At 40.7% G+C, this 26,028-nt stretch overlaps 1 protein-coding gene across 8 annotated transcripts in view; it reads right to left on the bottom strand.

The window, feature by feature from the left end:
• Window positions 1-26,028, bottom strand: part of RMDN2 (regulator of microtubule dynamics 2) — an 85,299-nt gene that overhangs the window by 17,395 nt on the left and 41,876 nt on the right. For 2 of the 8 annotated variants that reach the window (XM_025260880.3, XM_044925833.2), the window contains exons 8-10: window positions 21,643-21,741; window positions 14,647-14,700; window positions 14,482-14,562 (exon numbers count right to left, since the gene is read on the bottom strand). In XM_025260880.3, the coding sequence (XP_025116665.1) occupies window positions 14,482-14,562; window positions 14,647-14,700; window positions 21,643-21,741 (234 nt within the window). Of the gene's footprint in view, window positions 1-1,500; window positions 1,540-11,880; window positions 13,055-14,481; window positions 14,563-14,646; window positions 14,701-17,357; window positions 19,055-21,642; window positions 21,742-26,028 lie in introns of those variants that run through there. The other 6 variants (XM_044925834.1, XM_044925831.1, XM_044925832.2 and 3 more) reach the window with 6 other exon arrangements.

The following is a 26,028-nucleotide window of genomic DNA, read 5'->3' as shown; positions in this document are numbered from 1 at the left end:
TTTTTTTATGGATAGAGGACACTGGCAGTGCCTTTCAGCTAAAACAAACAAACAAAAACAAAACAAAACACCAGCTAAAACCACCACCTCCGGTCACGCTTTCTTGTCACTGCCTAAAATGCACCCCATTCAGACCATTAATCCTCTTTGGTACTCAACCCAATACTGCTCTGCTCTGCTCTCTCTTCCCTGACTCAACCTCTCACTTCTCCCCCTTTTCCCAGACAGAGCTCCCTGGAACTCCTGTTAGAAGACTTGTTGTGAAGTCATATTTGCATAACCAGCAAGGTATTTGCTAAGAGAATATTTTTGAGGGGGGCTCAGGAAGAGAATGAGGGAGTGGTTAGGGCCAATGGTAGAGGGTAATTGCCCTCGACCGTTTCTCATATTTGTTAAAAAACTCCTGATCACTCTCTTTCTATTTTTGATGACTCTGGCCCCTTGGTCACTCTCTCCGAGTTCTACCACCACTGTTGGAGATGTCACCGTCCCCATGGATTGTGTATCCCAGCCTTGCAGAAGGGTGCCTCTTCATCTTTTCTTCCTCCCCCCTGGGATGTGTCAGACCTAAAACTGCTCCATCTCTGAGACAGGGATCTTGTTCTCTAAACATTGCTTATCCTTGAGGGTCATTTACCTATCCATCTCTCCTCTCTCTCAAGAATTCAACATTTCAGCCATTCTGTACTTGCTGAAGCTGAAGTTCCAATACTTTGGCCACCCGATGTGAAGAGCCGACTCACTGAAAAAGACCCTGATGCTGGGAAAGACTGAGGACAGGAGGAGAAGGGCATGACAGAGGATGAGATGGTTGGATGGCATCACTGACTCAATGGACATGAGTTTGGGCAAACTCTGGGAGATGGTGAAGGAAGGACAGGGAAGCCTGGTGTGCTGCAGTCCATGGGGTTGCAAAGAGTCAGACACGAATGAGTGACTGAAAAACAACAATACACTTGATAGGGTGCTTTTCCACATCATATTTATCAGTTCCAGGCCTTTGTTAGTTCTCTAGTATTTCATAAAATATGGTGTGTATACCACTCACATTGGTATCACCTGGGATATTTGAATTACTTATAAAGTATGCATATTTGTCCATGTTTTCATTCACCCTTGCCAAGTAGGTATGTATTTCAACAATAGAGTAATGAGAACACATTTTTTATATGTTTCATTTTTCAGTCACATTAAAAGGTGTTGTCTGATTAAGCAAAGTCTTTGTAAATATGTTTAGAGCTGTATAAAAAATGGAAACTGACCAATCGATTAACAGTGATGTAATAAAGGAAAACACCTCCATTACTCAGCATAATGTTTCATGACTTTTTAAACATTTATTTATTATTTATTTTTTGGCTGTGCTGGGTCTTCGTTGCTGCACAGGCTTTTCTCTAGTTGCAGCGAGCGGGGGTTACTCTCTAGTGGTGGTACGTGGTCTTCTCATTGCAGTGGCCTCTCTTGTTGCAGAGCTTGGGCTCTAGGGAGCAGGGACTTCAGTAGTTGAGGCTCCAGGATTCAGGAGCACAGGCTCAGTAACTGTGGAGCACAGGATTAATTGTTCCATGGCATGTGAGATTTTTGCCAACCAGGGATCAAACCGATGTCTCCTGCACTGGCAGGTGGATTCTTGATCACTGAGCCACCAGGGAAGCCCCATTTCATGATTTTTTAAAGACAAATACCCATGTATTAGATTTTTCATCAACAACTCTTATTAATCTCATTGTTTATTACGTCTCATCAGAATCTGTATTCAGCGTTTCTAAGAATGCATCATAGTTTACATCTTTACATGGCATTATTTTCAGTAATCTATTTGGCAAAAGTCTAATTATATGTTGAATTTTGTACTAAAGGGTTCTTGATTTGCATTTCTCTGATAATGAGTGATGCTGAGCATCTTTTCATGTGTTTGTTAGCCATCTGTATGTCTTCTTTGGAGAAATGTCTATTTAGTTCTTTGGCCCATTTTTTGATTGGGTCATTTATTTTTCTGGAGTTGAGCTGTAGGAGTTGCTTGTATATTCTCGAGATTAGTTGTTTGTCAGTTGCTTCATTTGCTATTATCTTCTCCCATTCTGAAGGCTGTCTTTTCACCTTGCTAATAGTTTCCTTTGATGTGCAGAAGCTTTTAAGGTTAATTAGGTCCCATTTGTTTATTTTTGCTTTTATTTCCAATATTCTGGGAGGTGGGTCATAGAGGATCCTGCTGTGATGTATGTCAGAGAGTGTTTTGCCTATGTTCTCCTCTAGGAGTTTTATAGTTTCTGGTCTTACGTTTAGATCTTTAATCCATTTTGAGTTTATTTTTGTGTATGGTGTTAGAAAGTGTTCTAGTTTCATTCTTTTACAAGTGGTTGACCAGAGTTCCCAGCACCACTTGTTAAAGAGATTGTCTTTAATCCATTGTATATTCTTGCCTCCTTTGTCGAAGATAAGGTGTCCATATGTGCGTGGATTTATCTCTGGGCTTTCTATTTTGTTCCATTGATCTATATTTCTGTCTTTGTGCCAGTACCATACTGTCTTGATAACTGTGGCTTTGTAGTAGAGCCTGAAGTCAGGTAGGTTGATTCCTCCCGTTCCATTCTTCTTTCTCAAGATCGCTTTGGCTATTCGAGGTTTTTTGTTTTTCCATACAAATTGTGAAATTATTTGTTCTAGCTCTGTGAAGAATGCTGTTGGTAGCTTGATAGGGATTGCATTGAATCTATAGATTGCTTTGGGTAGTATACTCATTTTCACTACATTGATTCTTCCAATCCATGAACATGGTATATTTCTCCATCTGTTAGTGTCCTCTTTGATTTCTTTCACCAGTGTTCTATAGTTTCCTGTATATAGGTCTTTAGTTTCTTTAGGTAGATATATTCCTAAGTATTTTATTCTTTCCATTGCAATGGTGAATGGAATTGTTTCCTTAATTTCTCTTTCTGTTTTCTCATTATTAGTGTATAGGAATGCAAGGGATTTCTGTGTGTTGATTTTATATCCTGCAACTTTACTATAGTCATTGATTAGTTCTAGTAATTTTCTGGTGGAGTCTTTAGGGTTTTCTATGTAGAGGATCATGTCATCTGCAAACAGTGAGAGCTTTACTTCTTCTTTTCCAATTTGGATTCCTTTTATTTCTTTTTCTGCTCTGATTGCTGTGGCCAAAACTTCCAAAACTATGTTGAATAGTAATGGTGAAAGTGGGCACCCTTGTCTTGTTCCTGACTTTAGAGGAAATGCTTTCAATTTTTCACCATTGAGGATAATGTTTGCTGTGGGTTTGTCATATATAGCTTTGATTATGTTGAGGTATGTTCCTTCTATTCCTGCTTTCTGGAGAGTTTTTATCATAAATGGATGTTGAATTTTGTCAAAGGCTTTCTCTGCATCTATTGAGATAATCATATGGTTTTTATTTTTCAATTTGTTAATGTGGTGTATTACATTGATTGATTTGCGGATATTGAAGAATCCTTGCATCCCTGGGATAAAGCCCACTTGGTCATGGTGTATGATCTTTTTAATGTGTTGTTGGATTCTGATTGCTAGAATTTTGTTAAGGATTTTTGCCTCTATGTTCATCAGTGATATTGGCCTGTAGTTTTCTTTTTTTGTGGGATCTTTGTCAGGTTTTGGTATTAGGGTGATGGTGGCCTCATAGAATGAGTTTGGAAGTTTACCATCCTCTGCAATTTTCTGGAAGAGTTTGAGCAGGATAGGTGTTAGCTCTTCTCTAAATTTTTGGTAGAATTCAGCTGTGAAGCCGTCTGGACCTGGGCTTTTGTTTGCTGGAAGATTTTTGATTACAGTTTCAATTTCCGTGCTTGTGATGGGTCTGTTAAGATTTTCTATTTCTTCCTGATCGAGTTTTGGAAAGTTGTACTTTTCTAAGAATTTGTCCATTTCTTCCTCGTTGTCCATTTTATTGGCATATAATTGTTGATAGTAGTCTCTTATGATCCTTTGTATTTCTGTGTTGTCTGTTGTGATCTCTCCATTTTCATTTCTAATTTTATTGATTTGATTTTTCTCCCTTTGTTTCTTGATGAGTCTGGCTAATGGTTTGTCAATTTTATTTATCCTTTCAAAGAACCAGCTTTTGGCTTTGTTGATTTTTGCTATGGTCTCTTTTGTTTCTTTTGCATTTATTTCTGCTCTAATTTTTAAGATTTCTTTCCTTCTACTAACCCTGGGGTTCTTCATTTCTTCCTTTTCTAGTTGCTTTAGGTGTAGAGTTAGGTTATTTATTTGACTTTTTTCTTGTTTCTTGAGGTGTGCCTGTATTGCTATGAACTTTCCCCTTAGGATTGCTTTTACGGTGTCCCACAGGTTTTGGGTTGTTGTGTTTTCATTTTCATTCGTTTCTATGCAAATTTTGATTTCTTTTTTGATTTCTTCTGTGATTTGTTGGTTATTCAGCAGCGTGTTGTTCAGCCTCCATATGTTGGAATTTTTAATAGTTTTTCTCTTGTAATTGAGATCTAATCTTACTGCATTGTGGTCAGAAAAGATGCTTGGAATGATTTCTATGAGGTACCATTTCACGCCAGTCAGAATGGCTGCAATCCAAAAGTCTACAAGTAATAAATGCTGGAGAGGGTGTGGAGAAAAGGGAACCCTCTTACACTGTTGGTGGGAATGCAAACTAGTACAGCCACTATGGAGAACAGTGTGGAGATTCCTTAAAAAACTGGAAATAGACATGCCTTATGATCCAGCAATCCCACTGCTGGGCATACACACTGAAAAAACCAGAAGGGAAAGAGACACGAGTACCCCAATGTTCATCGCAGCACTGTTTATAATAGCCAGGACATGGAAGCAACCTAGATGTCCATCAGCAGATGAATGGATAAGAAAGCTGTGGTACATATACACAATGGAGTATTATTCAGCCATTAAAAAGAATACATTTGAATCAGTTCTAATGAGGTGGATGAAACTGGAGCCTATTATACAGAGTGAAGTAAGCCAGAAAGAAAAACACCAATACAGTATACTAACGCATATATATGGAATTTAGAAAGATGGTAACAATAACCCTGTGTACGAGACAGCAAAAGAGACACTGATGTATAGAACAGTCTTATGGACTCTGTGGGAGAGGGAGAGGGTGGGAAGATTTGGGAGAATGGCATTGAAACATGTAAAATATCATGTATGAAATGAGTTGCCAGTCCAGGTTCGATGCACGATACTGGATGCTTGGGGCTGGTGCACTGGGACGACCCAGAGGGATGGAATGGGGAGGGAGGAGGGAGGAGGGTTCAGGATGGGGAACACATGTAAACCTGTGGCGGATTCATTTTGATATTTGGCAAATCTAATACAGTTATGTAAAGTTTAAAAATAAAATAAAATTAAAAAAAAAAAAAAAAAAAAAAAAAAAAAAAAAAATAAAGGGTTCTTGATAGGTTCTCCCCCTCCCGAGTATTAAGTTTCTTATATAAAATCCAGATGAAGGCATGTCTACATTGACTTGAGGCCTGAGGAATTCTGAAGTGTAAGAACTTGAAAGCTGACTAAAGCATGATCACTTCATTCATAACACTGAGAGTGTCTGATACAGTGAAAATCTTCGCATGTTCTGGAACGTTGCTTTATGAGCAATGGGTTTCCCATGTTTATTTCACTGAATTGCTTCTCTGACATGAACTATCTTGGAGTTTTCAAATGGCTTTCTCCTTCTGGTAAAGACTTGCTGCTTCCCTTCCTGTTTGACTGAGTTTTCTGTAAGGCTTGAGCGTTGGCTGACAGCTGCAGGGTTTCTCCCCTCTGTGAGCTCTCTGCTGTTTATAAAGGTTGGTGCTGAGACCAATGTGAAGATTCCTCCACACTCTAGGGTTCCTCTCCGGTGTACATTGTTTCATGATAGCTAAGGTTAGAACATCAACTAAAGGCTTTACCACATAGATGATGTTCATAGTTTCTCTGGAGTGTGAATTCACTCATATCATTTCAGAGACAGAATTATTACTGGAGGCATTTCCATAATGATCACAAAGGGTTTCTCTCTGGTGTGAGTTCTCTGGTATGAAGAAAAGGTAACTCTCTGGCCAAAGTGTTCCCCACGTTTGTTATAGGGTTTCTCTTCAGTATGAGCTAACATGTGTTAAGTTATTGCTGAGCTGTGAGTGAATACTTCCCCATTCTCAGTATGTTCAAAGAACTCCTTTCCAGTGTGAAATTTCTGCTACTGATGAGAGGCTGTAAAAGGTTGGCCCACATCCATTCATCAACTCATTCATTTACATATGAATTCTATGCTGATCATTCAGTGATAACCTTTAGTTAAAAGCCTTTGCCACACTGGTTACATTCAAAAGGCGTGTTATTCTCCTGCAGGCACACATGTCTTCTCCTGTGCATTGAAGCATGTCCACTGCACAGCTATCTGATTAATTTTGAGGCCTTCATTATGCTTCAAGCACTTGATATTTGCCCATGTTTATGCAAATGTCCTCTTATAAGAACCCAGGTTATTGTTTTGAGTTAAGCTTACTCTTTTCTTCCTCAAATTCAAACTATTTACTCTGACAGTGGAGGTGAAAAATATCTTTAAGGGACTAGATCTGATAGAGTGCCTGAAGAACTAAGGATGGATTCCTGACATTGTACAGGAGACAGGGATCAAGACCATCCCCAAGAAAAAGGAATGCAAAAAGCAAAACGGCTGTCTGAGAAGGCCTTACAAATAGCTGATAAAAGAAGAGAAGGGAAAGGAAAGGAGAAAAGGAAGATATATCCATTTGAATGCAGAGTTCCAAAGAACAGCAAGGAAAGGTAAGAAAGCCTTCTTCAGTGATCAGTGCAAAGAAATAAGAGAAAAACAATAGAAGGGGAAAGACTAGCGATCTCTTCAGGAAAATTAGAGATACCAAGGGAACATTTCATGCAAAGATGGGCTCGATAAAGGACAGAAATGGTATGGACCTAATAGAAGTAGAAGATATTAAGAAGAGGTGGCAAGAATACATGAAAAAACTGTACAAAAAAGATCTTCATGACCCAGATAATCATGATGGTGTAATCACTCACCTAGAGCCAGACATCCTGGAATGTGAAGTCAAGTGGGCCTTAGGGAGCATCTCTACAAACAAAGCTAGTGGAGGTGATGGAATCCCAGCTGAGCTATTTCAAATCCTAAAAGATGATGCTGTGAAAGTGCTGCACTCAATATGCCAGCAAATCTGGAAAACTCAGCAGTGGCCATAGGACTGGAAAAGGTCAGTTTTCATTCCAATCCCAAAGAAAGGCAAGGCCAAAGAATGCTCAAACTACCGCACAATTGCACTCACCTCACACACTAGTAAAGTAATGCTCAAAATTCTCCAAGCCAGGCTTCAGTAATATATGAACCGTGAACTTCCAGATGTTCAAGCTGGATTTAAAAAAGGCAGAGGAACCAGAGATCAAGTTGCCAACATCCGCTAGATCATCAGAAAAGCAAGAGAGTTTCAGAAAAACATATATTTTTGCTTTATTAACTATGTCAAAGCCTTTGACTGTGTGGATCACAACAAACTGTGGAAAATTCTTCAAGAGATGGGAATACCAGACCACCTGACTTGCCTCCTGAGAAATCTGTATGCAGGTCAGGAAGCAACAGTTAGAACTGGACATGGAACAACAGACTGGTTCCAAATAGGAAAAGGAGTACGTCAAGGCTGTATATTGTCACCCTGCTTATTTAACTTCTATGCAGAGTACATCATGAGAAATGCTGGGCTGGAGGAAGCACAAGCTGGGATCAAGATTGCTAAGAGAAATATCAATAACCTCAGATACACAGATGACACCACCTTTATGGCAGAAAGTGAAGAAGAACTAAAGAGCCTCTTGATGAAAGTGAAAGAGGAGAGTGAAAAAGTTGGCTTAAAGCTCAACATTCAGAAAACTAAGATCATGGCATCTGGTCTCATTACTTCATGGCAAATAGATGGATAAACAGTGGAAACTGTGGCAGACGTTATTTTTTTGGGCTCCAAAATCACTGCAGATGGTGACTGCAGCCATGAAATTAAAAGACTCTTGTTCCTTGGAAGGAAAGCTATGACCAACCTAGATAGCATATTGAAAAGCAGAGACATTACTTTGCCAACAAAGGTCCGTCTAGTCAAGGCTATGGTTTTTCCAGCAGTCATGTATGGATGTGAGAGTTGGACTATAAAGAAAGCTGAGCGCTGAAGAATTGATGCTTTTGAACTGTGATGTTGGAGAAGACTCTTGAAAGTCCCTTGGACTGCAAGGAGATCCAACCAGTCCATCCTAAAGGAGATCAGTCCTGAGTGTTCATTGGAAGGCATGATGTTGAAGCTGAAACTCTAATACTTTGGCCACCTGATGCAAAGAACTGACTCATTTGAAAAGACTCTGATGTTGGGAAAGATTGAAGGTGGGAGGAAAAGGGGACGACAGAGGATGAGATGGTTGGATGGCATCACTGACTCAATGGACATGAGTTTATGTAAACTCTGGGAGTTGGTGATGGACAGGGAGGCCTGGCATGCTGCAGGTCATGGGGTGGCAAAGAGTTGGATACAACTGAGCGATTGAACTGAACTGAACCCTGACACTAGATGGCTCCTTCCTACAGATATTCTGCATGGAAGTTGGGTCCTAGCTTTTAAGAGTTTTCAGCCTAGACTCTGGCCTTGGGCAAGTCCTCTCCCTCCCGTACTCCAGCTCTTCCCCTTGAACCAAGTGGGCCGGCACATCTGATTTTCAGAGCTCATCCCCCAGGCAGATCCAACGACTGATGTTTTCCATCAGTCATGTCTCTGTATGGCTTCCTCTGAGATGGGTCCAGCAGGCCCACTCTCCCTAAGTCCACAGCCATGTCCTCAAAGGTCCTCATCTCCTGGGGCTGCAGTGCCAAGAACTCAGCCACCACGTGCCTTCCTCTGTTCTCTCACCCAGGAACCATGGGAGCACTAGGCCCGCAGAGCAGACCCCAGTGGGCAGAGTGAGTCACGCTGACAGTGAGGTTGTCGTCACCACCCTCTGCAGCTCGGCACTTTTTTCTCTCTATAAAAAGGCCACGAATTCATATTTTTAACAAGCCTCCCACCCCCAAGAAAGTCTTAAAGATTTAAACGACTGGGTTTAAATTCTAATTTCCTTAGAATCTCAGTTACCTGTCAGAACCTCAAGAAGGCTTTTCTTAGCCCCTGGTTCAGGTTGCAGTCCCAGTTTTATTTTCTCATAAACTCGGTGCTTTCATCTCCATTACCCTCATCATACTTTATTGCTATTACTTGTTCAGTGCCTGCCTTCAGACTATAGAATTCATGGTGGCAAAGACAGGATCTGCTTTATTTCTCACTGTGTCCCAAGCCTCTGACAGAGCAGCACCATATTTTTAATATAAATGAGTAAAGGTAATTTTTTTCACTTACTCAAGCATACACATTTAAAAATACAGATTTTTTTGATCTGAAAATGTCGGAAAATATTACGTTTTGAGAAAATACATCAATACTGTCTACTAAAGACTTTGGATAAATAAGAGAGAGACTTATATTAAGCCATTATACTCTGGGCATTTGAATAATGATTTATCAGACATCAACTTTATTAGACTGCATACTGGTTAAAAATGACTGATCCCAAACTGATGCTATATCAACCGTTATTTTAAGAAAATTAATTACGGTTAAGTTCAGTTGCTCAGTCGTGCAAAGCTGACTCTTCGCAACCCCATGGATGGCAGCTCACCAGGCTTCCTTGTCCATCACCGACTCCCGGAGCTTACTCAAACTCATGTCCATCAAGTCATGAGTTTCTTTTTTTTTGTTTTAGACAGCATATTAAAAAAAATTAATTACAAGGAAGGCTAAAAAACTTCTTTAAGGTGTTTTTTATATAGAAAGCTTAAGAAATAATATATATATGTATATTTTAGAAATAATATATTTTGAATGCAGATAAACAGAAGGTAAGAGACAAAAGAGTGCAAATTGGAGTATGTAAACAGAGTAACACTTCCTACCTACATTCAGGAAATGTCTGTTCAGATAGTGGGAAAATATCCACTCCAAAATGGCTTCATCAAAAAAAATTTCTTAATGTACAAGGAAGAATATATTCCCCAGGCAAAAATAGCACAGAAGGTAATGTACAAGAAATACATTTAACTGAGAAAAAAATAGGCAAATACAAATTTCTAACAAATGAGACCCTGGACAACATTGCTGGATTCCCTACAACAGGAAGATAGATTAAGAGCTGGGGACTGACTATACTTTCTAAACTTATCTGAAAAACTGACAGTCTTAACTAAGATAATCAAATATGAGATCTTAATTAAAACAGAACTTAGAACTGAAGATATTTAAAGTAGATTTAGGATTTTAGGGAATTCTCTGATGGCCTAGTGGTTAGAATCCGTGCTTTCACTGCCAGGGCTCTGGGTTCAATTCCTGGTTGGGGAACTAAGATCCCACAAGCTGAGTGGTGCAGTCAAAAACAAAAAAAATTTAGGATTTTTTTTTTTTTACTAAGAGTGGTTACTAAGGAAAGTGATGATTATCAATCTGTAGAACAGGTTGTAAATAAAGCCCAGGACTTTAAACTACAAGTAATTTCAAAGACAACTATATCACTTGCTTTAATTTCTACACTCCCAGAGGCATATTCTTTCTGTAGTCGTTTCTGGTATATTGTATTTATTGTCCAAAAAGAGTTTGTCTTAGAGGAGTAATGAATGTCATTTCAAAGTTTTATAACATTTTTAAAGTAGTTTTTTTTTCTTTACTGAATTAGCACATCCCTCACTAAAACTCAAAATCTTACACAATGTTTTTTTACATTTGAGCCTTCTCAGGTTGCTCTGAGCCAATAACTTGGACACTTCCTCTGGGCAAACAACTTTCAGGCCACTGAGGTCGTCATTATTTCACTCAGTGATCATTCTCACATTGTCTCAGACACAGGAATCCCTTTTATTTTAAAAGAAGGAATGCTTCCCAGGACCTGACATTACCTTTCTAGGGTCAAGAAAAGTTCACATGAATAATAAAATACCGTAATTTCAGATTCTGGAAACATAAAGCCGCTTACATGCACGAATCTGGGCTCTAGAGGCCCAAGGGCTGACAGTCCCAATATTAAGTGCTGTGTGACGAGCTCCAGGCTTCTTGATAAGGACAGAAGTCATTTCACGAATAACTGTGATGCCAAGAAGAGGGTACGAGTGCCATACAAAGAAGCACAGATGCTATGCAAGTTTACAAAAGGGAAAGAAAACTGACGGCTGAGAAGCCTTTGTTGTAACGAATGCCAAATGCTAGATATGTTGGAAATAAATAACTGGGTCAGCAAAATCACTGCTGTGATATACTTCAACTTAGAAAACCTTTACAGAAAGTGGATACTACAGATAACTTGCCTCATTCTAGTTTCTAACTGAGAAAGAAATTGAGATATTCCTGACAAAATCTGAACCACGTTAAAAAAAAAACAAAACTAGGAATATAAATTATTGGAAAAATAAGTAATGTGGGAAATATTTGCTAATGCTGTTTTGCTTATTACATAAATAGTTCCACATGGCCCAGCTTTCTTAGCTACATTTATTACTAGCTCAGCTGGTAAAGAGTCTACCTGCAATGCAGGAGACCCTGGTTTGATTCCTGGATAGAGAAGATCCCCTGGAGAAGGAATAGGCCACCCACTCCAGTATTCTTGGGCTTCCCTGGTGGCTTAGATGGTAAAGAATCTGCCTGCGATGTGGAAGACCTGGGTTTGATTCCTGGGTAGGTAAGCTCCCCTGGAGAAGGGCTATGCTACCTACTCCAGTATTCTTGGACTTCTCTGGTAGCTCAGACAGTAAAGAATCCACCTGCAATGTGAAAGACTTGGGTTCGATCCCTGGCTTGGGAAGATCCCCTGGGGGAGGGCATGGCAACCCACTCCAGTATTCTTGCCTGGAGAATCCCCATGGACAGAGGAGCCTGGGGGGCTACAGTCCATGGGGTCGCAAAGAGTCAGACAAAACTGAATGACTCAGCACAGCGTAGCTATTTAGTATTACTTATTAGCACTATTCTTTTTCTTTTGTATGGCATTAGTCTTTGGAGCCTTCCTACCAATACTTACGGAGTCCTTGTTATATGCCGGGCACTATATTTGGCACCAGGAAGAGAGTGATGAATGAAAAACACTTAGTTGCTACTTGCATGGAACAACCACGCAAATAACTATAGAATCACAACTGTGCTAAATGACAAGAAGGAAAAGCATGAGGTGCCTTCTTGCCTGAGAGTGCCAAGGGAATCTTTCCTGAAGAAATGCCATTTATGGTGAGGCTTGAAGGATGAAGGGAGTGGGGGGTGGTTCGTAAGGGAATGTTTCAGAAAGAGGGAACGCCATATGCCAAGGGTGCAAGGTGGGAGGAGCACAGCGCAGAGGAGGAGAGAGGGGAACTATGAAGCCTGAGAGGCTGGGTGGCGCCAGCCCTGAAAGGCATGCTAAAAATTCTGAACTGCATCCTAAAAGCAAAGGGTGTTCAAGCAAGGAAGTGACATGTGAGGTTTATGTTTAATCTATGGCTTTGGCTGACACTGGGAGCCAGCAATGACTGAGCAGGGGCAAGAGGCTATGAGACCAGCTGGGAGGTTGACATGATTGTAGCTCGGGTGAAAGAGGATGGTGCCCTGCTTGGAGGGCTGGCTGGAGAGTGAGATGGGTAGAGAGAGAGAGGGAGCACACACGCAGCTGGATGACTCAAGGCATGTTTTAGAACAACTCTGAGAACTTGGTGACTGGGGAGACATCTGGCCTGGGGGGCGGAGAGACAAGGGAGAGTCAAGGAGCATCCCCAGCTTTCCTAGTTATGGGGGTGGAGGTGCCATTTACTAAGAGGGGCAGATGGAGGAAGAGTGGATGCAAAGGCCTAACGATGAGTTGAGTCTGAGATGTCTGTGAGTCATCCAAGCGGAGATGTCAAGCAGGACGTTGGATAATCAGGTCTAGACTCAGAGGCGAGGTCTAGAGACACACATCTGAGGATCTCTGGTAGGTATGTAGCATTTGAAGCCATGGAGGATAGGTTTGGCTGGCAGGGAGGAGGAAAGGGAGAGAAGACTTAGCAACCAAGGATCAAACCCTGAAGCTCATCAATTTGGCCCTCTTATGAGAGCCCTAAATGTCAGGCATAGATACTTGCATTTCATACCAGGTAGTATACCTCATTATCATATTGCATTTTAATCTTGTATTCTAATAAGAATGCATAGGCTTCTCTGGTGGCTCAGCTGGTAAAGAATCGCCTGCAATGTGGAGGACTTGGGTTTGATCCCTGGGTTGGGAAGATCCCTGGAGAAGGGAATGGCTACCCACTCTAGTATTCTGGCCTGGAGAATTCCATGGACTGTATAATCCATGGGGTTGCAAAGAGCTGGACATGATTGAGCAACTTTCACTTTAACTTTCTTATAAGAATGCATAAACACTTAGTTTAAAATGACTGCATGTAACCCAAACTGGCATTGCTCAGGAAAGACGTGAAAGACAGTAGGGTCCCAACCACTAAAAAGGAACAAGCAACCTGGGGGTACAAAATCTGTTTTCTGCAGAAAAAGTTACACAAACTGTCTTCTGGAGAAGGCGGGCTGTTTTCTTTCCAGGTGGCTCAGTGGTAAAGAATCCGCCTGCCCACACAGGAGACACAAAAGGCGTGAGTTTGATCCCTGGGTTGGGAAGATTCCCCTAGAGAAGGAAATGGCAACCCATGCCAGTATTCTTGCCTGAAAAATCCCACGGACAGAGGAGCCTGGCCAAAGGGTCACAAAGAGTTGAATGAGCCCAGCACAGCACATGAGATGGGAACAGGAAAACATTTATCTATTTCTTTTTGTTCCCACAATACCTGTACACAGGAACACAGACCGAGCTGTTAATGCTGTGAAATTCCTAAAACTTAGAGCACATCCAGAATTCTGAATTAGTGGGAAAAAAGGCAAGAAGTAATATGACTGCTTCTTTTTCATTAACGGGGTTCAAAGACCGAGAAAACGTTAGTACGTATTTTTAGTCCTCTCCACGGCCTTGGACAGTCACAGCCTGCTGTGCACTGGGGACTGATGGTGGCCACTGCGTGGACCCTCCTCCTGCTGCCGGGGGGTGGCCTGTCTAGCTTGCTTGCTGCCTCCCCCAGTGTAATCACCAGCTCTGCAGAATTACACCTTCCTCCATCCTTCCTCTGGGGCTTGTCTTACTCCCTGCTGTTTAACACCCAACAAGCATCACTGTATCTTAACTGCTAGCCCACAACTGATTTTCATGTCTATTAAAGATACAAGGGGTCTCCTGGTGAAGGGCTATCTATAGCAGTTTTTAAAACTTCATAGTACATGTTAAATCCAAGTTAAAATCTTTTAGGATAGAAAAAAACTCCAGATGTATCTGAGCCACTTACTCATAGTTGAGGCTGGAATTGTACTAATAAAATAAATACTGCCTCTTGTTACTGTGTGGACTTACCTCTTTGGTAATACAAGGAAGCAACACTGCCAAATTACAGAACTTCACAGCATTGTCAATTTGATTAAGATCGGCATAACACTAGAAATGAGAACAATAATGTGAAGGGCAGCACATTTTTGTGCAATGGATTCAAAGTGATCTTAGAACAGTGGTCTTCATTACCTTGGCCATGAACATGTAATTGGACTTAGAAAACCCAGGCTGTAGTTCTTCAACCTGATTTTAAGAGAAAACAGAAAAGAGACTATCAGGGAAATATTAGAATACCAAGTAAAGGAGATATATTTCAATAAATCAGACATTAACCAAGTTACCCTAAGAATTTAGGTTGGTTGTGTCACATGGGAATCATTTTATCAGCTCAAGTATTTTTTGGGTGGAAATACAGCTTTTGGGCTTACCCATCAAAATGGGATTATTACTGTGGTCATAAAGCTTACAAAGCAATGAGACACTTTAAGATTTGGGGATCACCTTGTATAACCATCTTCCTCACTTCCCCTTCTCTATCCTTTCTTTTTTTTCTTCCAGGGACAAAACAACTGGTGGTCCAGTCTCCTCAGGACGAGTCCCTACAATCTCCTTAGGAAGTAGGAGTGGAGTGTGACTGGCATTCCACGGCAAGCATCTTCTGCTACATTAATATTTGATTTCTGATGATTTCAACACATTCTGTATGAGCCGAATAATAACTAAGGCCCATGACATCAGGTTCTTTTAAATAAAAGGCAGATGCTTAAAATAACTAGTCGAAGTGGCGAACCACCTTGCAGATTTCAGTTAGTGGGTATTATAAAGTTCCTTACGCCTCATCTGCTAGTGTCTCATGTACCAGTTCCTTTTCTTTATCTCTGGTAAAGAAGAATTTCACCAGATATGTGGTGTTGCTACTAGAGAACTCTTCTTAGAACCTAAGTCTGTCTTTGCATCGGAGACAGATATTGTTCTTATGAAAGTCTATGCAGGAGGCTCCCAGGTTGGGACCCCGACCCCCAACACAGAAGAAGGCAGAAGCCAAAAGGAGGATGCTTTAAAAAAATTTACAAATATATGCTTGTTTTACAACTTATCAGACATATTCAAAATTAAAAAGTGGAAGCTTCTCTGTTCCAATTTTATTCTCAATTACGATCTATTTCCCCAGGGGCAACCACTCTCAACAGTGTGACAAGTGCATCCTACAGACCTTTAGCAGGGGAACTCCCTGCCTCCCACCTCCCACCTCCCCACTGCTCAAGATGACTCATTTCTGAAAAAAAATTTAAATAGGACCATTTCCTACTTATTGGTCCCAAACTTTTTTTTCCCCTCAATGTATCACAGACACGTTTTTGTGTTCACATACGCAGATCTACCTCATTGTTTCTACGAGCTGTATTTCATACTACATATACACTATGATTAAATTAAGCATTGCCATTAGACATTTAGACTTATTTTTCACTATTACTAACAATGATCAATGTATATACTTGCTCCTATATGCCTGTGTGCATGTGATTATGTGTGCAGGATAGAGTCCCAGAAGTTGGATTTCAGAGTCAAAAGATACATACATTTTAAGGATGGATAGAGGGGAAAGCAAGAGCTAGGGTTCTGAGGAGTGTTCCAATACCTTATGAGAGCACATCCCTTGTAAAGGCCACTTATTCTCTGCAGAATCCAAGAGAAGGGTCCTGGGAGGAGGAGAAGGAGGACAAAGTCTTTTGGGCTAGGAAGCCAGACTAGGTGTAACTCTTTAAGACTGAATGGATGAATAGTGTGTGGATCTGGCCTAGAGCCTATTAGTGAAACACTGGAGCGGCCGATGGACTGAAGGAAATTGTTCAGTCTTGGCCAAAGCCTTGAAAGCCCAACAGAGCCATCCATGGTGCCAATGGGTTCTGGTCCTCCTGCTTCTTCTCTCTTGTCCAATTATTCCCATTTTAACTCTTTGAGTTAAATTTTTTTTTTAATTTCTTTAATGTTGTTCCCCCAGGGAAATGATGAACGTTCACTAAACTTATTGTGATAATCATTTCGTGATGTATATAAGTCAAATCATTATTCTGTACACTTTAAACTTATACAGTGCTACATGTCCATTATACTTAAATAAAAGCAGAAAAAAAAAAGAAGGACCTAGATTAAACTTTATTTGATTGATCTCCAGTAGTTGCCCCAGTTCTGTCCAAATCCTATCTAGATAACTTGCCCCAACAGAGGCGTGTCAGCAGCTCAATTCTTTAATGTTGGCATTTTAATTTCGCATATATACTTTAAAACTTATGTCTAAGTAATGTTTAATACTAATTAACCAGAATGATCATAAGTCAGAGCACCTCTTTTTGTGCTTATGGTTAAAAAAAAAAAGAAATCCAAAGGAACAAAATCACTGAGGACAATGCAGCCATGAAATTAAAAGATGCTTGCTCCTCGGAAGGAAAACTACGACAAACCTAGACAGTGTATTAAAAAGCAGAGACATCACTGCTGACAAAGGTCCGTATAGTCAAAGTTATTTGGTTTTGCCATCTGAGCCACCCTCTGGCTGATTCATGTTGATGTTTAGCAGAAAACAACAAAATTATGTAAAGCATTTATCCTTCAATTAAAAAAAAATAAATTTTTTTAAAAGCTATGGTTTTTCCAGTAGTCATGCATGGATGTGAGAGCTGGACCACAAGGAAGGCTGAGCGCTGAAGAATTGATGTTTTTGAATTGTAGTGTTGGAGAAGACTCTTGAGAGTCTCTTGGACAGTAAGGAGATCAAACCAGTCAATCCCAAAGGAAATCAACCCTGAATATTCATTGGAAGGACTGATGCTGAAGCTGAAGCTCCAATACTTTGGCCACCTGAAGGGAAGAGCCGACTCACTGAAAAGACCCTGATGCTGGGAAAGATTGAGGGCAGGAGGAGAGGGTGAGGGACAGGGAAGCCTGGTCTGCTGCAGCCATGGAGTCGCAAAGAGTTGGACACGACTTAGTGACTGAACAACAACAAAGGAACATAGGCAGGTTACTAACAATACTTACATCCTAAAATGGAACAGATTCTGACCTTTGACAAAGGCATTAGCAGCATAACAAGGAAGGTTGGGTCATTCAACAGAATGTTTTAATTAATGGGCAGTTTCTATGATGTTCTTTGAACTATGCCATAACATCTGGCAGAAAATACTGTACTTGCTTACTTCATCTTGGTCATCCAAGTTCCCCAAAGGCAGGAGCTGTTATGGTCATTTCTGTGTTCCTTTCATTTGGTATTAGGTATATGCTTAAAAAACATTGCTGAATAAATCAGCTTTGTTTTAAAACATCTCATGAACTCATGCAGCAGCCCTCTGTCATATCAAGTCACAGAAGACAGCTTGGCAGCTGGTGAAACCACTAAGGAAGATTCGGGGATCCTGTGACTACAAACAGTGAGTGACATCAGGATGGCCAAAACTGCCACACCTGTCTTCTACTGCACACACCCATCCAGGAGTGCTCCAACATGCCATGGCCTGCACCTGAAGGACCTTGAGATCTTTAAAAACAGGTCAAGCTTTAAAACAGCGTTGTACCACAATTCCAATCATAGGTATTTAGCTAAGAAAACTTAAAACATGTCTACATTAAAAGCTTGCCTATGAATGATCATAAACACTTTATTCATAATAGCTCCAAGCTGGGAACAACTCAAATGTCCATCAATAGGTAAATGCATAAGTAAATTGTTGTAAATCCATGTGATGGAATATTATGAGGCAATCACAAATACATTCAATAAATCGACTGCATCTCAAAACATGCAGAACAAAGGAAGCCAGATATACAAAGTACCAAAGCTATGATTCTATTTATATAAAATTTTAAAATAGGCAAAGTGATGGTAGTTACATACGTATACAAACTTGTCAAATTTCATGGAACTGTACACATAAAATGGGTATCTAATTGTATATAAACTATATCTTAATATATTCAGATATTCTGAAATAAATTAGTCTGGGTTGTAGCCTGGGTTAGCATTTTTTAAAGCTCTCCAGACAATTCAAATGTATCAGTTCTGTTCAGTTCGCATAGACAAGGTTAAAAACCACTGACTGAGGGAATCAGCCCAGAATTTGGGATGAAGTGGGAAGCATGCTATATCTTAAAAGAATCCTAACATGGAATTTGCAGATGACTCTTGGTCTCAAACCACCTCCCTAGATGTTTTGAGGCTGTGGAGAACCAGATTTCACCCGTTATATGAAAAAATAACAGCAATATTAGCAATATTTATTTTTAGTTAGAGCACTTAGTGTGTGAGACCACGGGCCAAGAAAACAACATGTATTATTTCATGCAATTTTCACAAAAACAAAATTAGGTATTATATCTACCTTACTGATAAAGAATTTAAGGTTAGGAGAAATAAACAAACAGGTCCATGTCATATTAACAGTAAAAGTCTCGAGTCATAAACTGTCTGATTCTAAAACTAGAGCTCTCTCTCTATAGGAGCAAACAGCATGGCTCTGGAGCTGTATTCCTGTGAACTTCTTTGGAGGCATGGAGCGGGGCAGGACTTCCACAGTCTGGGTTCTGACAGCATGACTTCCTGTTGGGAGTAAGGGGGGTGCAGAATCATGGAGTGTGGGAGCCATGGTATGTGCTGTTTCTTTTTCCCTGCTTGTCCCCCCAGGTTTCTCAGCTCCTCCACAGCCCTCAGCCCTCTAGGCTCCTCAGTACCCTTGTGTGCTGCAGTAAATATGGGGTGAAGCACCCCTGATGCCTTCTCACCCTCTTGACAAACACTGTGGAACACTTTTCAGACAATATCTAAGTCATAACTGAATGGTGAGGTCCTCAAGATGGTTTGACAAGGCGTTTACAATGAGGGTTTCCCTGATGGCTCAGACAGTAAAGAATCTGCCTGCAATGCAGGAGACTCAGGTTCAGTCCCTGGGTGGGGAAGATCCCCTGGAGAAGGGAATGGCTACCCACCCCAGTATTCCTTCCTGGAGAATTCCATGGACAGAGGAGCCTGGAGGGCTAGAGTCCATGGGATCTCAGACAGACAGACACAACTGAGCGACTAACTTTCTTTCTTTCCTTTTACATTTTAATGAAGTTAAAATTCTTTGAGCCTTTATTGAGCACTTATGAGGTCCTGGGCACTCTCTAAGCAATTTGCTTGGATTAACTTACTTAACCTTCACAACAATACCATCACCTCCATGTTATTGATTAAACTGAGACAGAGAAGTATTAAGTAACTTGCCCAATGTCAGTCAGCCAGTAAAAAAGCAGAACTGGGATTTAACCAGGTGGTCTGGTTTCAGAGTTGTACCTCTACATCATTGTGCTTCTTACTTACTTTTGATTTTATCTGTGTAATACTTCAGGTGCAGAAGCACCTTAAGAACTTTCATTCCATGTCCTGAAAACCTGACCCTCTAATTATAACTTAGATACCATCAAAAATGGGTTTAAAGTTCAAATGAAAGTTTTGCTAATGAACATGTGATTAGTCACTTAGTTGTGTCTGACTCTTTGTGACCCCATGGACAGTTCTGTAGCCCGCCAGGCTCCTCAGTCCATGGGGATTCTCCAGGCAAGAATACTGGAGTGGGTAGCTGTTACCTTCTGCAGGGAATCTTGCCAACCCAGGGATTGAATCCAGGTCTCCCACATTGCAGGCAGATTCTTTACCAGCTGGGCCACCAGGGAAGCCCAAGAATACTGGAGTGGGTAGCCTATCCCTTCTCCAGGGAAACTTCCCAACCCAGGTATTGAACCAGGGTCTCCTGCATTGCAGGCTGATTCTTTACCAGCTGGGCTACCAGGGAAGCCCCATGAACACAGCAACTTTTATAACTCATTTTAAATGCACGATGATCTATATCCTTATAAAATTTAACAAGGGAGAACTAATTCTTGATGTTAGAAAGAAGCTGAAGTGATAATACAGTATCAGACTTCATTCACGTCTTTGACTTGCCATTGTGTGACACTGGAAAAAGTTACATTCATGATGTCTTGATTCCCTTTCTTATAAAACAAAAAAGATCACACTAAATAAAAAAGAAGAAACATACAGCCCTTATACTTGTATATCCATACTTTATCCCACACGGTACAGGCTTGATTTCAGAATACTTATTTTTTTCAAAAAGCCACTGGCCATTGTTCAGAGAAGTGCAGTATATTTGCTATCTTAGAATATATGATTTTTAAACTCCCTCTCGGTTCTACAAAATCGAGCCCTAAAATATACCAAAAAATACTAGCCTTTAAAATATATTTGACAATACTATTCAGAGCCTGATTTTCTCTATATTGTTACAAATCTGAAGTAGGCAGGAGGGAAAAGAAAAATCAGTATTTGTAAGATTCCATAATTGGTTCCAGAGAAAAATGAAGAGATTAGCCCAACAGCAAGTTGGTTAAATGCATGGATATATTACACATTTTCATGTGCACACACACACATATTACTTTTTAGATTTTATCAGCAGAGCAATTGTACATTTTAGGATGGTGATGAAAATCCTGGTTTGGTCTGATGCCCCACAAATGTTCCATAGAACTGTCTGCAATTCAGAGTAACTTTTAAAATAACTCATCTTCTTGGCAACTTTTAGTTCTTTAAGATTAAACTGGTTCTATGTTAGGATAATCAGGAGTATTTTGGACCAGGTCTAGTAATCAGGAGGGCTTCCCAGGTGGGCCCAGTGGTAAAGAATCCATCTGCCAATGCAGGAGATGCAGGAGACACAGGTTCGATCCCTGGGGCGGGAAGATCCCCTGGAGGAGGAAATGGAAACCTACGCCAGTATTCTTGACGGGAAAATCCCATGGACAGGGGAGCCTGGCAGGCTACAGCCCATGGGGTGCCAAAGAATTGGACGCGACTGAGCAACTGAGTATGCACGCTTTCTAAAAGTTAGGACATGAATGCTTTTGTACGTAAACAGTCTGGAGAGCTATAATGGATTTGGCAGTAAGGGCTGCCACAGCTAGGACTTAGCACATAACTATCCTCTAAGAAGTAGTTTGAACATGCCAAAATGAGGACACAATCTGGGGCTCCAGTTAGAGGTCTACACATGGACAAGAGGAAGATTTCCTTGACAGCAATGGTAGGCGGGCCTGATGAAGACAGGAGCCAGACTGACACTGAAAAAACAGACAGGCAAAACATACCTTAAGGAAATTTTGCAAAGCTTCTTGTACAGTTGAGGACGGTATATTTCCAAACAGAGTAGCAGCCATTTTTCTCTCAATCCAGCTCAGTTTTGAGACCTGCAAATATACAGCAACAGCACTCAGACAGTTGACCACCTTTTGAATGAATAATCTCTCCTCAGATGCATGTGTGTATGCACATATGTAGGGTATGCATTCAGTATCAGGCTGTCAGTTTCAGTTCATTCAGTCGTGTCTGACTCTTTGTGACCCCATGAACTGCAGCATGCCAGGCTTCCCTGTCCTTCACCACCTCCTGGAGCTTGCTCAAACTCATGTCCATAGAGTTGGTGAAGCCATCCAAACATCTTATCCTTTGTTGTCCCCTTCTCCTGCCTTCAGTCTTGCCCAGCATCAGGGTCTTTTCAAATGAGTCAGTTTTTCGCATCAGGTAGGCAAAGTATTGGAGTTTGAGCTTTTTTTAGCTTCAGCATCAGTCCTTCCAATGAATATTCAGGACTGATTTCCTTTAGGATTGACCAGTTGGATCTCCTTGCAGTCCAAGGGACTCTCAAGAGGCTTCTCCAAAACCACAGTTCAAAAGCATCAGTTCTTCAGCACTCAGCTTTCTTTGTAGTCCAATTCTCACATCCATACATGACTACTGGAAAAACTATCGCTTTGACTAGACGAACCCTTGTTGGCAAAGTACCATCTCTGCTCTTTAATATGCTGTCTAGGTTGGCCATAGCCTTTCTTCCAAGGAGCAAGCGTCTTTTAATTTCATGGCTGAAGTTACCATCTGCAGTGATTTTGGAGACCCCCCCAAAAATAAAGTCTCTTACTGTTTGCATTGTTTCCCCATCTATTTGCCAAGAAGTGATGGGACCAGATGCCATGATCTCAGATTTTTGAATGTTGAGTTTTAAGTCAACTTTTTCACTCTCCTCTTTGACTTTCATCAAGAGGCTCTTTAGTTCTTCACTTTCTGCCATATGGGTGGTGTCATCTGCATATCTGAAGATATTGATATTTCTCTCAGCAATCTTGATTCCAGCTTGTACTTCTTCCAGTCTGGCACTTCGCATGATGTACTCTGCATGTAAGTTAAATAAGCAGGGTGACAATATACAGCCTTGACAAACTCCTTTCCTGATTTGGAATCAGTCTGTTGCTCCATGTCCAGTTCTAACTGTTGCTTCCTGACCTGCGTACAGATTTCTCAGGAGGCAGGTCAGGTGGTCTGGTATTCCCATCTCTTTCAGAATTTTCCACAGTTGATTGTGATCCACACAGTCAAAGGCTTTGGCATAGTCAATAAAGCTGAAATAGATGTTTTTCTGGAACTCTCTTTCTTTTTTGATGATCCAGCAGATGTTAGCAATTTGCTCTCTGGTTCCTCTGCCTTTTCTAAAACCAGCTTGAACATCTAGAAGTTCACAGTTCACATACTGTTGAAGCCTGGCTTGGAGAATTTTGAGCATTACTTTGCTAGCATGTGAGATTGTGTGGTAGTTTAAACATTCTTTGGCATTGCCTTTCTTTGGGATTGGAATAAAAACTGACCTTTTCCAGTCCTGTGGCCACTGCTGAGTTTTCCAAATTTGCTGGCATATTGAGTGCAGCACTTTCACAGCATCATCCTTTAGATTTGAAATAGCTCAGCTGGGATTCCATCACCTCCACTAGCTTTGCTCGTAATGATGCTTCCTAAGGCCCACTTGATTTCACATTCCAGGATGTCTGGCTCTAGGTGAGTGATCACACCATCATGATTATCTGGGTCGTGAAGATCTTTTTTGTACAGTTTTTCTGTGTGTTCTTGCCACCTCTTCTTAGTATCTTCTGCTTCTGTTAGGTCCATACCATTTCTGTCCTTTATTGAGCCCAGCTTTGCATAAAATGTTCCCTTAGTATCTCTAATTTTCTTGAAGAGATCTCTAGTCTTTCCCCTTCTATTGTTTTCCTCTATTTCTTTGCACTGATCACTGAAGAAGGCTCTCTTATCTCTCCTTGCTATTCTTTGGAACTTTGCATTCAAATGGGTATATCTTTCCTTTTCTCCTTTGCCTTTCACTTCTCGTTTCTCAGCTATTTGTAAGGCCTCCTCAGACAACTATTTGGCCTTTTTACATTTCTTCTTCTTGGGGATGGTCTTGATCACTGCCTTCTGTACAATGTCACAAACCTCCATCCATAGTTCTTCAGGTACTCTGTCTATCAGATCTAATCCCTTGAATCTATTTCTCACTTCCACTGTATAATCATAAGGGATTTGATTCAGATTATGCCTGAATGGTCTAGTGGTTTCCCCTACTTTCTTTGATTTAAGTCTGATTTTGGCAAGAAGGAGTTCATGATCTGAGCCACAATCAACTCCTAGTCTTGTTTTTGCTGACTGTATAGAGCTTCTCCATCTTTGGCTGCAAAGAATATAATCAATCTGATTTCGGTATTGACCATCTGGTGATGTCCATGTGTAGAGTCTTCTCTTGTGTTATTGGAAGAAGGTGTTTGCTATGACCAGTGCCTTCTCTTGGCAAAACTCTGTTGGCCTTTGCCCTGATCCATTTTGTACTCCAAGGCCAAATTTGCCTGTTACTCCAGGTATCTCTTGACTTCCTACTTTTGCATTCCTGTCCCCTATAATGAACGGACATCTTTTTTGGGTGTTCTAGAAGGTCTTATAGGTCTTCACAGAAATATTCAACTTCAGCTTCTTCAGCATTACTAGTTAGGGCATAGACTTGGATTACTGTGATATTGAATGGTTTGCCTTGGAAATGAATAGAGATCATTCTGTTCTATTCTGATCATGAATCAAGGTAAATTGGAAGTGGTCAAGCAGCAGATGGCAAGAGTGAACATCAATATTTTAGGAATCAGTGAAGTAAAATGGACTGGAATGGCGAATTTAATTCAGATGACCATTATATCTAGTACTGTGGGCAAGAATCCCTTAGAAGAAATGGAGTAGCCCTCATAGTCAACAAAAGAGTCCGAAATGCATACAATATAATGTATATAAATATATATCCATGTTATATACACAAGAGATATAACCTTTATGGTATTAGTATCCTGCCTTCCTTTTTCATAATTCTAACAAACTATGAGCTCTAAAAGCACTGGTTACCAAACCAATCTGAAATACTCTTAAGCAGGCTTGTGTCCAAAGAAAGGCAGAGGGGGTGGGGGTGGGGAATGATGCCGGTCCTGTTTGTTCACGTGATTCTTGATTGTGAGATGACGAACAGCATTTCCTTGTACAGAATGCAGCAGCTACAGGACTCTGCCTTTGCCATGCTCCCAACCTGACCAGATCGCAGCAGCTCAGAAATGTAAACAGGCCAAGGTTCCTCAATCCAGAAGGAGTGTGCCATGAGGGCCCGGTGTATGTATTTATAAATCAGGGGAATTTTTTAAAAAGCAACAACCACCAAAATTAAATCTCATATTGTCATTTGTTTTTTGCTTCTTTTTAAACTTTTTCACTTTTAACAAACATGAATAGTAAATATATAATATAAAAGATTAAAGGGATTCAGAAATGAGTACTTAAAAGGGGAACTATGCTCTCCACAAGCCCATCGAGTGCCTTCCTTCTCAATGCTATTTTCAAGGGGTCTAGGTAGCCGTTGTTTTGTTGTTCTTCAGTTGCCCAGTCGTGTCTGGCTCTTTGCGACCCTATGGAGTGCAGCATGCCAGGCCTCTGAGGTAGCCATTCAATTCAGTTCAGTTCAGTCACTCAGTCGTGTCTGACTCTTTGCAACCCCACGGACTGCAGCATGCCAGGCCTCCCTGTCCATCACCAACTCCTGGAGTTTACTCAAACTCATGTCCATTGAGTTGGTGATGCCATCCAACCATCTCATCCCCTGTCGGCCCCTTCTCCTCCTGCCTTCAATCTTCCCAGCATCAGGGTCTTTTCCAATGAGTCAGCTCTTCGCATCAGGTGGCCAAAGTATTGGAGTTTCACCTTCAGCATCAGTCCTTCCAATGAATATTCAGGACTGACTTCCTTTAAGAAGGTAGCCATTTTTTAAAATTATTCTATAAATATTTTATAATAACTTCAAATGGAATGTAACCTTTAAGCAGTGTGAATTACTATGTTGTACATCTGAAACTTACATAATATTGTATGTCAACTATAGCTCAGTTTTAAAAAAAAGAGGTATGAACTATTGATATTATGTAACTATTAACATATGTAAGCTATAAGGATACACCATATAGCACAGGGGATACAGTCAATATTTTATGATAACTTTAAATGTAGTATAATCCATACCAGCGGCTTCCCAGGTAGCGCTAGTGGTAAAGAACTTGTCTACCAATGCAGGAGATGTAAGAGACTCTGGCTAAATTCCCAGGTCAGGAAGATCCCCTGGAGGAGGGCAT

This window comes from Bubalus bubalis, chromosome 12 (genome assembly GCF_019923935.1).
Source record: "Bubalus bubalis isolate 160015118507 breed Murrah chromosome 12, NDDB_SH_1, whole genome shotgun sequence".
Taxonomy (NCBI): Eukaryota; Metazoa; Chordata; class Mammalia; order Artiodactyla; family Bovidae; genus Bubalus; species Bubalus bubalis.
The sequence above is the reverse complement of the archived record's forward strand: the minus strand, read 5'-3'. Positions and strand labels throughout refer to the sequence as shown.